General features: G+C 42.5%; 1 protein-coding gene across 3 annotated transcripts in view; it reads left to right on the top strand.

Moving 5' to 3' along the window:
• The window catches only part of LOC126247935 (innexin inx7), a 170,824-nt gene extending 155,208 nt beyond the window's left edge, over positions 1-15,616 (top strand). For 2 of the 3 annotated variants that reach the window (XM_049948521.1, XM_049948522.1), the window contains exon 3: positions 14,223-15,616. In XM_049948521.1, the coding sequence (XP_049804478.1) occupies positions 14,223-14,708 (486 nt within the window). In that variant the 3' untranslated portion in view covers positions 14,709-15,616. The remainder of the gene's footprint in view (positions 1-14,222) is intronic. The other variant, XM_049948520.1, reaches the window with a different exon arrangement.
• The last annotated feature ends 363 nt before the right edge of the window (positions 15,617-15,979 follow it).

Here is a 15,979-nt window from a genome sequence, read left to right as displayed (position 1 = left end):
ATGGCAAGCATGCAGGGCTATGTTGTGAAACTATTAGTCACTGCCTGACAAAAAAAGTGAATCCCTAGAAGACAAAGTTGGACTTCAATGTAACTTCGTACGCATACACATCATCGACGGATATGAAAATGGTTAAAGAGTGCCAGTTCTGTGTGACGGGTAGAACGGCCACAATGGTGCATTAGAGTTTGTTCGTATTTAGAATTGTTATCACGACATCTAGGGGATATAGGGGGAATGAACAGCGTCAGATGTTGAGTGATCGCTGTGAGGGACATGGAGATGCTGCGTACTCGTACAGCACCTGACGGAGATTGAAAGGGGCCTCGTTGTTTGTCTCCATTTGGTCGTCTGGTCGAATCATGCGGTGCCAAGATTTGTGGAGCATTCGGATGTGACAGTGCCCCAGCGTTGGACTGCATGGAAACATTAGGGCAGCTATAATCATCGTCAAGTTTCCAGTCGACAGTGTTTGCCGCCGTGAGGAAGCACCGCCGTATTGAATACCAAGCATATCGTAACCCCTTCTCATCTGATTTTGCTACAGACTACCTGATACATTCAGTGTCATACTGCACCACTGAACGGAGCCAGGTATGTAATTGCCGTCCCATGGACTGGCTCGCTAACACAACAACGCAGATAGGTGTGTTTGGGGTGGTCCTGTGATCAGGAAGGATGAACTGCTGCTGGCAAATGGCGTCGCGTTGTGTTCTGCACTAGCCCAAATGACTATCTGCAACGACTATGGCGACAATCTGGGAAGAGATTCCGTTCTTCCACTGTTTTGGAGAAGCACAGTGGTGTTACTCCTGACGTCTCGGTGTAGGGAGCAATCGGATTTGACTTCACATCACTGCTGGTAGTGACAGAGGAAACTCTGACGACACAACGGTACATCACAAACATCCTGCATCCTCGCGTGTTACCATTCATGTGATAATATTATGATGCATTTTTTAATAAAACGTTGCTTATCTGCACGTGTCCATGAACTATCAGCGTGACGCTGAGCAACTCCCATGATCATCAAGTTCCTCAGATCTGTCTCTGATAGGGACCAGTGATAGGCGACCGTTTTTCATCAAAAGTGCCGCATATCATAGTAAAACTCAATAAAATTGATAAACCCATCTATTCTAAACCTATTCCCATCAAAAATGGAAGTAGAAGTATTAATACAATCAGCGTCACTGACTGCCATATATACCCACAAAATTTCTATATTAATTTCTTCTGGAGGATTACTTAAATGGGTAGTTGGGACTCCTATAGAATGCATGTTGAGCGAAGAAGCCTCGCAGAGCAGAGATGGACGGGCCAATGTCAAGGCATTAGTCCTAAGGGCCTACAGTTCCTTTTCAAATTGCACGTGCCTCCACCGCCGAGGGAGACACCAGTGGGAAGCTTCTAGGACCATTGCACAGGGTGTGAGCAGACGCCACCCGGACAGACAGCGTTTGTGCTTCCTCAGACAGCAATAGTGTTGCCATCCTACGTGACGGGAGGCTACTGAGTACTAAAAGACTGTTTTAACAGGGCCATGGGCGCATTGCGACTTTTACAACGCAACCTAACAGCGACACGACGTGCAGAATTCAAAAGAGATGAGCCCTGCAAGAGTCCCATATTCTGAGATATGATGGCGATTGACAGCTTAGAGCAGGGGCGGCCAAGATGTCGGCTCCTTCCACAAAGCTGCAGACCCATCTTCTTACTAACAGGCCTCAGCAAAATTATAGACCTCCACCGCAAACTCCTAACCGAAAACAACATTCTCATGCCCGAGCAGTTTGGCTTCCGTCCTGAGCACTCCACCATCCTGCGATACCTACGCTTGGCTGCGCACATCTACACTCCTGGAAATGGAAAAAAGAACACATTGACACCGGTGTGTCAGACCCACCATACTTGCTCCGGACACTGCGAGAGGGCTGTACAAGCAATGATCACACGCACGGCACAGCGGACACACCAGGAACCGCGGTGTTGGCCGTCGAATGGCGCTAGCTGCGCAGCATTTGTGCACCGCCGCCGTCAGTGTCAGCCAGTTTGCCGTGGCATACGGAGCTCCATCGCAGTCTTTAACACTGGTAGCATGCCGCGACAGCGTGGACGTGAACCGTATGTGCAGTTGATGGACTTTGAGCGAGGGCGTATAGTGGGCATGCGGGAGGCCGGGTGGACGTACCGCCGAATTGCTCAACACGTGGGGCGTGAGGTCTCCACAGTACATCGATGTTGCCGCCAGTGGTCGGCAGAAGGTGCACGTGCCCGTCGACCTGGGACCGGACCGCAGCGACGCACGGATGCACGCCAAGACCGTAGGATCCTACGCAGTGCCGTAGGGGACCGCACCGCCACTTCCCAGCAAATTAGGGACACTGTTGCTCCTGGGGTATCGGCGAGGACCATTCGCAACCGTCTCCATGAAGCTGGGCTACGGTCCCGCACACCGTTAGGCCGTCTTCCGCTCACGCCCCAACATCGTGCAGCCCGCCTCCAGTGGTGTCGCGACAGGCGTGAATGGAGGGACGAATGGAGACGTGTCGTCTTCAGCGATGAGAGTCGCTTCTGCCTTGGTGCCAATGATGGTCGTATGCGTGTTTGGCGCCGTGCAGGTGAGCGCCACAATCAGGACTGCATACGACCGAGGCACACAGGGCCAACACCCGGCATCATGGTGTGGGGAGCGATCTCCTACACTGGCCGTACACCACTGGTGATCGTCGAGGGGACACTGAATAGTGCACGGTACATCCAAACCGTCATCGAACCCATCGTTCTACCATTCCTAGACCGGCAAGGGAACTTGCTGTTCCAACAGGACAAAGCTCGTCCGCATGTATCCCGTGCCACCCAACGTGCTCTAGAAGGTGTAAGTCAACTACCCTGGCCAGCAAGATCTCCGGATCTGTCCCGCATGGAGCATGTTTGGGACTGGATGAAGCGTCGTCTCACGCGGTCTGCACATCCGGCACGAACGCTGGTCCAACTGAGGCGCCAGGTGGAAATGGCATGGCAAGCCGTTCCACAGGACTACATCCAGCATCACTACGATCGTCTCCATGGGAGAATAGCAGCCTGCATTGCTGCGAAAGGTGGATATACACTGTACTAGTGCCGACATTGTGCATGCTCTGTTGCCTGTGTCTATGTGCCTGTGGTTCTGTCAGTGTGATCATGTGATGTATCTGACCCCAGGAATGTGTCAATAAAGTTTCCCCTTGCTGGGACAATGAATTCACGGTGTTCTTATTTCAATTTCCAGGAGTGTATTTGGCCAGAGCAAAGAGATAATCAACAGTAAGAATATTCCTTGATATTGAGAAAGAGTTTGACCGTGTCTGGTATGATGGCCTTAACTTTATCAATTACGCTGCACAGAACACTTAAACTGAATCTTCGATTCGTTTCTTAAGAGACGTCAGTTTCTAAGGGGTTCACTACCCTGATGGAGCAAATGTAATCTCGATGTATTGCTCACCTGCTAGAACGACAATTCACAGGCGCTGCCTGAGACATAGAATATCTTTGCCCCTGTTAAAACAGAGCTGCAATAGAGTCGCAGGTCAGAGCAGTCTCTGCCACAGTAGTTGCAGTCGCTCGCTGCTACAGTTTTGTTGTAGTCTGCCGCTGGTTCAGCGCAGTTTATAGTTAGTAGTTATTAAAGTCGCAGTGCAGAACAAAATTGTAAAGTTTTATTATATGGAACTGAATGATAATTGTGATCAGCCGCAGAGCTAAATGATACCATGGAATGAGGTATGATGAATAAACGAATAACTGCTAATATAATGAAAAATCAACAGAGTAATTAAGTCAATCATCTATTGTAATGCAAATTTTATTATTTTTATTGGCATGCGCCTGGTTAAGTCACTTGCCTGAGATGTTAATATGAATTTCCTTTGCGGTTCATCAGCACCAGTTGACCCAGTTTGTAATATATTCAATTTTACCCTGCAAAGGATTGTAGATCTTTATCAATAACGTAAAAAATTTTCAGAATATAATTGTTTTTACCAGTCAAAAAAAAAACATGTGTAACCTTCCTGTATAAATAAAAAAATATATAAAATAAGGATGTGTGACCTTCCCTAACAGAAAACAAAAAATAAAAGTAATTAAATTTGGATAGTTAAATTCTGACGTATGAAAGCTGATAAATCTTAACTAATGAAAAACTGATAAATTTTGACGTAAGAAGCGTACGCCATGGCCTTGTGAAATCAATCTGAATCTGTCCGTGAGAAATAAACTGCAAAATTCTTACCTCGTGATGGTGTCGCAGGATAACTCTGTCTACATATCGGCTCGTAAATGGCACGGCTTAGTGCAATGCTGGCCTATCTACTAGTACTGGATAACATTTGTCTGAGATCTGAATTACGAGAAAAACTGACTTTACTTAGTGACATAGCTGCACAGCCGGTCGTCTGATTGCTAAAGAACACATGACCATAACCAGACAAAAATTCTGGAATATTTTAATTTAGATAAATGACTGGATAGGGACTGGCAGTGACTTAGGGGAAATTATACTTTTATAGTTGACTGGTAAAAACAATTATATTCTGAAAATTCCATACGTTAGTGATAAAGATCTACAATCCATTACACGGGAAAACTAAATATATTACAAATCTGGGTCAACTGGTGCTGACGAACCACAAAAGGAAAGATTGAAACAAATTCATATTAACATCTCAGACAAGTGACTTAACTACACGCACGCCAATAAAAATAATAAAATTTACCTTACAATAGATGGTTGACTTAATCACTCTGTTCATTTTTCATGATATTAACAATTATTCATTTATTCATCATCATCTCATTCCATGCTATCATTTATCTCTGCGGCTGATCACAATTGTTAATCAATTCCATATAATAAAACTTTACAATTTTTTTCTGCACTGTGACTTTAACAAGTACTAACTATAAGCTGTGCTGAACCAGCGACAGACTGCAACTACATTGTAGCAGCGAGCGACTGCAACTACTGCGGCAGAGACTGCTCTGACCTGCGACTCTATTGCAGCTCTGTTTTAACAGGGGCAAAGATATTTTATGTACAGGCAGCGCCTGTTTATTGTCGTTCTAGCAAATAAGCAATACATCGAGACGTTTGCTCCAGCAGGGTGGTGAACCCCTTACAAGTTTTTGGTAAGAAATGGAACGCGATCCAGCCAGTCACGTCCGACTGCGGCAGGAGTACCGTAAGGTTCAGGCTTAGGTCCTGTCCTGTACACCAACTACACCAACGACATACCCAACGACGTCACTGGTGAAATAGCCTTACACGCCGATGATACAGCCATATACAAGAGTACCAGCACCCTTTTATTCATTCAACGTAAACTGCAAGAACACCTAGACAAGATCACGCAATGGTGTTATATATGGAAGGTGAAAATTAATCCCACTAAATGCCAGGCCGTACACTTCACTACAAAACTTGATCTTCGTAACTAGCTACTTATGATCGAAGGACTGGACCTGCCCCGGCGTGACTCAATCGCATTCCCGGGCCTCGAAATAGACAGGCGCCTCACATGGCGGAAATACTTTGCAGAAATTACGAATAAAGGTTGCGCTCTCTTGTGTCGTTTGTATCCTCTCTTAAAGGGCGAAGGAATGACCATGGAAGGCAAACTGCTGCTCTGACGGCAGCTCATACTTACAGTCATCTTGTATGGCTCGGAAGTTTGGTCTCTGGTGTAACACACAATCCTGTAAACCCCCAACGTCTCCAGAACAAAGCCTTTCCCACCATCTCAGGTGCTGGCAGAGATATCCCAAACAAACACATAAGATATCTATTAAACCAGCCCACTATCTACACAAACATTAAAGATAAATCAATAAAATTTTATGTAAAAACAAGGTATTGATATTTTAATTGCATTATAACCTGCATTGGTACCCCATAAACGAAACAGTTATTTATTTATTTTGCACCTTGTGTGTAACTTGAAGTCTGGAAATTTTTAATAAATAGGGTTTCATAGTGTCCACTGTTTCATTCAACACTTAGATCAATTCCCTACCGTTATCATCCTTGTGAGTGACAGTACCCATGTTTCATGTACGTTATGGAAACTCCTGTTTAATTAATTCACTAAGTTGTCCATTGTGCGACACCTGTAATCAAATTCACGTGGTCCTATGGGGAACGACCAGTTTATTGGTGAGGTCACCCGATACAGGTCATTCTGTTATCCTCAGGAGTATGTAAATTGCTCAGCCGTAACCTCACACCGGCTCGGATGTCAGCTACTTTCTAGTGGCAGTGTCCAGGACTTCAGGGATCATCTGAAAACGTTGGAGGCCAGTTTGCCTCAGACGGGGATACAATCAGAATCAGTGAGTGCATCCAGGCCACAGGCCAGAGGCGGTGCAACCGTATAATGACAAGAGGGTCCATATTGGCGAGTTACTCGTAAGTTTGATTCGATTTTGTAATCATTGAACTAATATCACATACGCTCTCGACCATTCTGCCGTTCCGGGAGCTTCAATTTTTTAACAGGCAGTGTTCTTTGCTCCTCCCTCTCATCTGTTTTAATCATCAGTTAAAAGCCTCGTCCTGGGCGTATTACGGTAGCAGAGTTTCGATTAGTTGGTTTTCGTGGGTCCCGTACTTGAATCTAACGTTGTAACAGCCAGTTGGTAATTCGGCATGAGTTCTGGCTCCCCATATTCTTTCTGTAAAGCCTCTTATGCACTTTCTCTGTGTGTGTTCAGTGCCTTTCGTTATTACAGTTAATGTGTGATTTTGTAACAATTGCAATTTCAGTAACCCATTGTCACGTATCGTACGTCTTTAGTATTTGGCGATATGTACAGTCAAATTGTACGTAATTGGATGCCTCATTGCCTTTTATAATATGATTTACAATATACATGGATTTATACTACATCGTTTAGCGGTTCCTTAAAACCGAAGTGCATGCGATTACATATCTTCCTCATGGTCACAATATCGCTTTTTGGTAACAGACTGAACTGTCAACATTACACAAACAGGTACATTAATGTGTTTTCTTGCAGTGAAAGTTTGACACTGTACTAGTCTACGAGATGCAGGACAGACAGAGCAAAGGTTATGTCCGTTGCACACAATCACAGTTCTAATAAGAAAGACTGGCAGTTCCAGGGCATACTTCTGGCAGTAAATTCACGTTAACATCAATTTTTTTCAAAGAATTACTCTACATTCTGCTAATGCTGCCAGAGAGCGCACATGTTTCGTAACCCTATTTACCAGGAACCTCGCTCAGTGAAAAAGCGCTCGAAATAAGCGAACACATATATCTGCTTAGCAGTAGATAGTCGACCGTTTCAGAGAAAACGAAAGTGAAAATTTTCGAGGTACTTTGTATGCCTTTTAAAGCGCAATTAGTTCAGCGGAAGTCGTGGTGCATGGTTAGCGTCGGAGTATCACAGTTTTGCGGCCCGTGTTCGAAACCAGATTATTACTTTTCACTCATTTTTAAATTCTTTTTTAATGTATCTAAGCTTGTCCGTAGAAGACTAATACACAAATGTGTAAAACAATAATTGGATGAAAAAACTGAAATTTTTTCAGTGAAATTCCTCTTTTTTTCGTGCCAGCAGTATTTGTAGTATTCCGTGCTTGTTCCCGAGAAGTGCTTTTAGGTCGGGCAGCAGGTACACCTGTTTATTCCTGCAATCTGCGAGGAGGGTCTCGTATTCAATCGATTCTGACTGCCCAGCTAGTTTTGTTCTTTTGACGGAATCACTAAGAGAAACACGTCAGTCCCGAATTAGTTCTCAGAGCTAATAGACAGCAATGGGTCACACACATGTATAATAAATGTAGGTAACTTATTGTGAACCCCAGCTTAGTTCAAAATGGTTCAAATGGCTCTAAGCAGCATGGGACTTAACATCTGAGGTCATTATTCCCCTAGACTTAGAACTACTGAAACCTAACTAACCTAGGACATCACACATATCAATTCCCGAGGCAGGATTCGAACCTGCAACAGTAGCAGCTGCGCGGTTCCGGGCTGAAGCGCCTAGAACTGCTCGGCCACAGGCGCCCGCCCAGCTTAGTCTTACAATTAATAACACTATTACAATACAAATAATATAACGCCCTTGTAACCCATAACTCGACAAGAAATATTCGTGTAGTATTGTTTTCAGTGAAATTCCCGTTTTGTATCTCGTCAGTAGTACTGGTGGCGTTGCGTGCTTGTCCTCGAGAAGTGGGGTTTGGTCAGCCAGCAAGTACTACTGTTTATTCCTCCATCCTGCAAGGAGTATCGTGTATTCAGTCTATTCTTAGCTGCCCAGCTGGCTTTGTCCTCTTGGAGGGATTAATAAGGGAAAATCATCAGTCCCCAATTAGTTCTCAAAGCGAATAGACAGCGATGGATCATGCACATATATTCCATATAATAAATGTAGGTAACTAATTATGAATCTCAGTTGTAATTTTACAATTAACATAACGCCCTTGCATCCCCTAAATTGATAAGAAACACTCGTGTAGTAACCATATAAGGGTAGATAAATCAAAAAGGAAAAAGATAAAGACAATAATCTGGTTTCGAACACGGGGCAGACGGAGACGCTAGCTGCTGTGCAGCCACTTAAGCTGAAATTAAGAAAAGACACGAAAAGTATCTCCACAACTCTGACTGCCGTTTTCTCAGAAACGGTTGAGCCTACGGATGAGCCGAGACACATTTCCGCTTATTTTGACCGCTCTTCCACTGAGCGAAGTTTCTGGGAAATGGGGTTACGGCACTTGCCGTGTTCTCCTCGTGAGTTCAAGGCTGTTTGGGGTTTAAATTGTATGTGTTCAAAGTTTTTCTTATAAGAATGGGATTCATCTCAGTACAACTCAGGACAGTAATTTACGAGCAGTATCCTTGATACTAGTTTCAGCAAGTTACACTACCGTTTGTGGAAATTGCAACACCAAGAAGGAAACGCATGAATTGAGTTAATTTAATACCACACGTTAGGTACACGACAAGTAACAAATGATTACCTTTTCCAATCTGTACATGTTCTTTGAGCCCTACTATTCAGTATGTCGTGTTGCCACCATGCGCTGCAATTAGAGCTGCTATACGCCGTGGCATTGAATTAATAAGGTTCTGAATACGTTCCTGAGGGCTTTCCCTCCGCGCAATTTGTATCCGAGCCCACAAATCCGTGACACCAGTTACTGGAGGACGTGACGCACCTAATGCCGACTAACCATATCCCAGACATGTTCGATGGGCGACACGTCTGGCAAACGTGCAGGCCAGGGTAGTAATGGTACCCGTCACTCTTCGAAGAATACCTGTACATTCCTCTCAGTATGTGGCCGGGCATTGTCCTGTTGAAATGTGGCCTGTGGAGATGCCTGAAGCAGGGGGAATACCTCAGGCTCCACAACCTCCGTTAGGTACCGGTTGCTGTTCAAAGTGCCCGCAATACGTACGAGGCGAGATCGTTTGTTGTAACCAATGGCGCCCCAAAGCATCACACCCGGTGTTTGTCCGCTATGCCGCTCCTCAATGCAGCCCTCCAGGATGCGCTCACCACGGTACCGCCGGACACGTATGCGGCCATCTCTGTTGGACATGTTGAAGCGGGACTCTTCTGAAAAGATTACATGTTGCCACTCAGCACCCCAGTGACGATGTTCACGTGCCCATTGGAGCTTGTGGTTTCTGGACAATGGAAGCCGACGTAATGGTATGCGTGCAACCAGTCCAACCTGCAGCAGACGGCGACGAACATTCGATGAAGACAAGGTCACACCTGTTGCAGTACTCCAGCGACGAGCGACCACTGTGGATGACGCTGTACGGACCATAATGGGCAACCAGACAACATGGTCATCGCGTGCTGTGGTCATGTTCCGTGGTCCAATTCCCGTTCGTCGCTGCGTACGATCTTCCTCTATCCACTGCTTCCACAACGCATCACTGTCGTAGCAGCATGCCCTGTGCGAGCCGAAATGTCACGGTATGACAACCCCGCTTCCCGGAGATCGATCATTCTGCCCCGTTCGAACTCGCTCACATGCCGATATGGCTCCTTTTGACGTCGACGAGGCATATTGGCACTCACTGTATTGTTTCCATCTTGTGCGACAGCTCTGCACCGACTACACTAGGCGCCGCACCGACCCTGTCGCACCGACACGAGAGGGCTCTTCTCGGCCTACGTATACTCCATCTCGCTGCAAAACGTATTACGTATTGTTTGTACTCCCGTTGCCACTTCCACCAAGATTAGATTAGATTTACTTTCATTCCAATTGATCCGTAGTGAGGAGGTCCTCCAGGATGTAGAACATGTCAGAAAAACAGCAATACATGACAAATATTTACAATTAAAACAAATAAGGTAATGTACCATTCCATAGGTCCCAAGTGGAATGATCGTCATTTTTTAATGAACACTATGTGAAAGAGTCGTTTTACAAATACTAATGCACTGAATTTAAAATAAAAAAGTTTATTTATTTATTTATAAGGTAATAAACATGTAATATAATTGCTATAATACTTATTTACAATGAACACATCACTGCACTGAAATTGTGCAGAAGTTATATTGTACTTTATATATATATATATATATATATATATATATATATATGAATTTCTCAGTAAAATCAACTGATATATATATATATATATCAGTTGATTTTACTGAGAAATTCATCAATGGAGTAGAAGGAGTTGGCCACCAATAAATCCTTTAGGCTTCTCTTAAACTGAATTTCATTGGTTGTTAAGCTTTTTATGGCTGCTGGCAAGTTATTGAAAATGTGTGTTCCTGAATAATGCACACCTTTTTGTACAAGACCAAGTGACTTTAAATCCTTGTGAAGATTATTCTTACTTCTAGTATTGATTCCATGAATTGAGCTGTTGGTTTGAAAAAGTGATATATTTTTAATGACAAATTTCATTAAGGAATAAATATATTGGGATGCAGTTAGTATTCCTAGTTCCCTAAACAGGCTTCTGCAGGATGTTCTTGAGTTCACGCCACATATAACTCTTACTGCATGTTTTTGTGCCCAGAAAACTTTATCTTGGCTTGATGAATTACCCCAAAAAATAATCCCATATGACATTATTGAATGAAAGTAAGCATAGTATGCCAGCTTTTTCATTTTTATATCCCCTATGTCTGACAAAATTCGCATTGCAAATAGAGACTTGTTAAGACGCTTCAGCAGTTCTGTGGTGTGCTCATCCCAGTTGAATTTATTATCAAGCTGTAATCCCAAGAATTTAACACTGTCCACTTCTTCTATCTTCTTGTCATCGTATGTTAGACATATACTCATGGGACACCCCTTACAAGTTCTGAACTGCATGTAGTGTTTTTTTTTCAAAGTTTAATGACAAAGAATTGGCTAGGAACCAGTGATTAATGTCCATAAATATTTTATTAGCTGATCTTTCTAGGACTAAACTTGATTTGCTATTTATTGCAATGTTTGTATCATCGGCAAACAAAACGAACTTGGCTTCTGGTAATGTTACTGATGAAAGGTCATTTATATACACAAGAAAAAGTAAGGGCCCCAAAATGGAACCTTGTGGGACCCCACATGTAATTAGTTCCCAGTTGGATGATGCCTGATAGCTTGACACATGTCTCTTTCCTAATAACACCCTTTGTTTCCTGCCAGAGATATAAGATTTGAACCATTTTGCAGCATTTCCTGTTACACTATAATATTTTAATTTACTTAAAAGGATATTGTGATTTACACAGTCAAATGCCTTTGACAGATCACAAAATATACCAGTTGCCTGCAATTTTTTGTCTAATGAATTAAGTACAATTTCACTGTAAGAGGAGATAGCCTTCTCAATATCAGAACCCTTTAGAAATCCAAACTGTGACTTTGGCAGTATGTTATTTGAGATAAGATGGTTATAAAGCCGATTGTACATTACTTTTTCTAAAATTTTTGAGAATGCTGGCAACAGTGAAATTGGATGGAAATTTGATGCTATTTCTTTGATCTCCCTTCTTAAACAGTGGCTTAAGTTCAGCATATTTCAACAATTCAGGAAATATTCCACTGATAAACGACTGGTTACACAGATAGCTTAATATGTTACTTAGCTCAGAATCACATTCTTTAATTAATTTTGTTGATATTTCATCATGCCCACTAGATTTTTTGATTTTAAAGATTTTATGATGGACATTATTTCTGCTGGGGTAGTGAGGGTCAAATTCATATTATGGAAGTTACTTGAAATGTCTGGTATGAGGTATTCCATAGCAGCATCTACCGAACCTGACAACCCCATCTTTTCAGTAACAGTTATAAAATATTTGTTAAAAAGTTCTGCAACACTATACATATCTGTCACCAATGTAGCATTTACTCTTAATGCTATTTGTTCCTCTTCATGTCTGGTACTAGCGGTCTCCTCCTTCACTATATCCCGTATTGTCTTTATTTTGTTATCTGATATGACTATTTTTTCCTTGTAATGTATTTGCTTTGACGTTCGTATTACAGTCTTTAATATTTTGCACTATTTCTTGTAATGTGCTATAGCATCAACATCGGAACTGTTTCGGATTGACAGATACAGTTTTCTTTTCGTTTTGCAAGATACCCCTATTCCTTAAGTAATCCATAGCTTCTTTGTAGACTTTGCTCTAACCTTGGTAAGTTTTGGTGGAAAACAGTGTTTGAATAAGGTAAGCACTTTATTAGAAAAAGTGTTATATGCTTTATTCATGCCATGAGCACTGTAAACATCAGTCCAGTGAATGTCTCTGAGGAGTGTCCTAAAATAATCAATTTGTAGCCTATTGATTATCCTCTTGAGCTCAGATTTAACAGATTTTATATCCTGTTCAGTATTAACATTTAACAGAAGGAACTGCATTCATGGTCTGAGAGGCCATTGACTATTGGTTTTGTAATATAATTTTGTTCATTGGACTTTTCTATAAAGATATTATCAATGGCTGTTTGTGAGCAATTGTCTACTCTAGTGGGGAACTTTACAGTGGGAATTAAGTTGAATGATAGTGTTACTAACTCAAATAAGTTCTTATTGGGAGAGTCTTTAAGGAAATCTACATTGAAATCACCAGCAACCACTATTTCTTTGTTTTTGGTTGTTAAATGGGCCAGTACAGCTTCAAGGCAGTTTACAAACAGATTAAAGTTACCTTCAGGTGCTCGATATACACTTAATATTATGAAGGAATTTTTGTGAAACTCTACTTCTGTTGCACATGCTTCCATATGCTGTTCTAGGCAAAATTTATGGATGTCTATGTTCTTAAATTTATGACAGTTCCTTATGAATGTGGCAACTCCTCCTTTCTCCATTTCTGATCTACAAAAGTGAGATGCTAACCTAAACCCTGTAACACTTAAAAGTTCTATACCAGTTGTCACATGATGTTCAGAGAGGCAGATTATGTCAGCTGGGTTTGAAGACTCTAATTCATCTATGCAGATAGTTAATTCATTAATTTTATTTCTCAGTCCTCGAATATTTTGATGCAATAAAGATAGCTGACATTTCACATTGACTGAGTTAAAATTGGGTAGAGTTAAAATATTTGCTGACTGTTGAAAATTTCTTAACCAATAGCTGTTTATGCTGATGTAATAAACTATAATTATGTTTTTTGGTTTCTTTCTCAAACTCAAGGTTTATCTCAGTTCTAACCCCTCTTAAAATTTGCTTTCTTTCTGTTCTCCCTACCCTAAAAAAGGGTCTTTTCTGAACCCCATAACCACTGGTATTTTACCACTCATGACAGTGCCCCCCCCCCCTCCACTTTAACTTTCCTGCTATTTCCCCAGCCAATTTACCCTTCCCCTTCCTGTTGAGGTGAAGGCCACGCCTAGTATAATCCCATCTATTGAGAGAATCTACAGGAACCACACCAATGTGTGACCCTGAACCCGACATGGCAGCCGTTCCAGTTCTAAATTAACTCTCTTGACAGAAGAGTTCAAATGAGGTCGGTCATGGCGCACATGAACAAATAAAAACTCAACACTAGTGTGGCGCTATTCGGGTAATTCCTTCTGGGTGTTGCACTTCTCACAAACGGCAGTGTATTTTCACTTGCTTATGTTTAAAATACGAACATAGCAAAGTACAATAAGTAAAGGTCAGATCAACAGAACATTACCAGTGTTTAATGGTAGTCTCGCTTTGTGATTGCAGGTGACGAAGTGCACCTTCCACAAATACGGTCCGTCGGGCAGCCTGCAAAAGCACGACGCGCTGTGCGTGATGGCGCTCAACATCATCAACGAGAAAATCTACGTGTGCCTGTGGTTCTGGTTCGTCATCCTGTCCGTGGCCACGGCGCTGGGTCTCCTCTGGCGCCTCTTCACCTTTGTCTTCCACTCGCGCAGCAACGCCTTCAACCGGCGCATCTTCAAGCTGGCCACGCCCCAGCAACTGGAGCCGTACGAGATGATCACCGTCACCCGGAAGTGCTACTACTCCGACTGGCTCTTCCTCTACTACCTCGCCAAGAACCTTGACGGGTTTGTCTTCAAGGACATCTTCGTCGGCCTCGCCATAGATTTCGACAACGCCGACACCAAAGCGCTCGAGGATCTAGCCGACGGCGCCAGTTCAAAGGCTACTACTATCGTCACCGATGAGGAGAAGGAACCTCTTCAGGAGAAGAAAGACTCCTGAGTCTTCGGTGCGCTAGCAGCAGTTACTCCTACACAGTAACTGCTGTGAGGATACAAAGACTGACAGCTGTGAAACGAATCGACCCATTCGTTTGCTGCTCCTCCCAAACTTGGAACCGGGAACTCGTTATTCACGTCAACGTCTTACAACTTATTTAGATGCTGCACGATACGCTGCGGGGCTGGCAATGGATATCTTTCAATATTAATCTTGTGTCAAATGCTGCACTTTGCAATATTTTCTTTATTTTCTATATTCAGGAAACGATCAAATACTAGTCACGTAACTGCTTGTATATAACTCCCCACCGAAACCCTTTACCCTTTCTATACTTCCCAGGCCTCTCCTCTTCATCTTAGTCTAAGTGTGTGTGTTTGGACACGTGATTATCTGCAGGCATCCGTGCACACTCGTGAGCATGTGCACACATGTACATACTTGTGTGACTAACACGAGTATCGTTTTCAAGGTGTTTTGCAATTCTTTCTTTATATTTTATTTTTGAGAAATGTATTACTTTTAAGTTGCGAGAGATGTTTTTTTTTCTGCCAGGTTCAATGTGATTCCGTAAGTGACTGTCTTTTAGATTCAAAATTTAATTAACGATGTTTTTCTGAAAATAATAAACCTTTATTCAGTTTTTTCCTAGGTTAACAATTTGAGCGTTTTAATTCAGTCTCACTGTACATGATGATTGTATGATGAGAAAATAGTAAACTAGAATATTTTTAAAAAATAAGTGATCTAAACTTTTCCTTTGACAGATCCTTTTGTGCGTACTAAGAAAGACAGCCCATAGTTCATAAACTTAAAGAAGTATACCAGGCTGTGAATCATCAGGCAACCTCTACTCATAGAGCAGGAGACTCAACACGTTCCCACTCACGGGAAGTTACGTTCCGTACTAAATATCAAGCTCCAGACCAACTGTGCGATTAAAGTAACAAGTTCTGTGTAGAAGATACAGTAACTATTCAAATGATTAAATCTGTCTCTTTCCATCATATGTCTGTCATGTTATTTTTCCTTCACCTGTCGTCAATGACATTATGTTTTCCATGTTATTACCCAAGAGTACTCCTATAACTTTTCCTCCTCTACTGTCGCCCTAATGGATGGTTTAGTACCTGTCCCTTATTTTTGTGTGGCTTTTCATGGACTACTTCCCCGTCTATTCATTGTATGTAGTCTTCATTTTCTACTTCATTTGTTTCCTTAATTTATGTTTACCATTTCATAGCACCGTATTACAAGTCCCTCAGTTCGTACTC

This window comes from Schistocerca nitens, chromosome 1, assembly GCF_023898315.1.
Source record: "Schistocerca nitens isolate TAMUIC-IGC-003100 chromosome 1, iqSchNite1.1, whole genome shotgun sequence".
NCBI lineage: Eukaryota > Metazoa > Arthropoda > Insecta > Orthoptera > Acrididae > Schistocerca > Schistocerca nitens.
The sequence above is the reverse complement of the archived record's forward strand: the minus strand, read 5'-3'. Positions and strand labels throughout refer to the sequence as shown.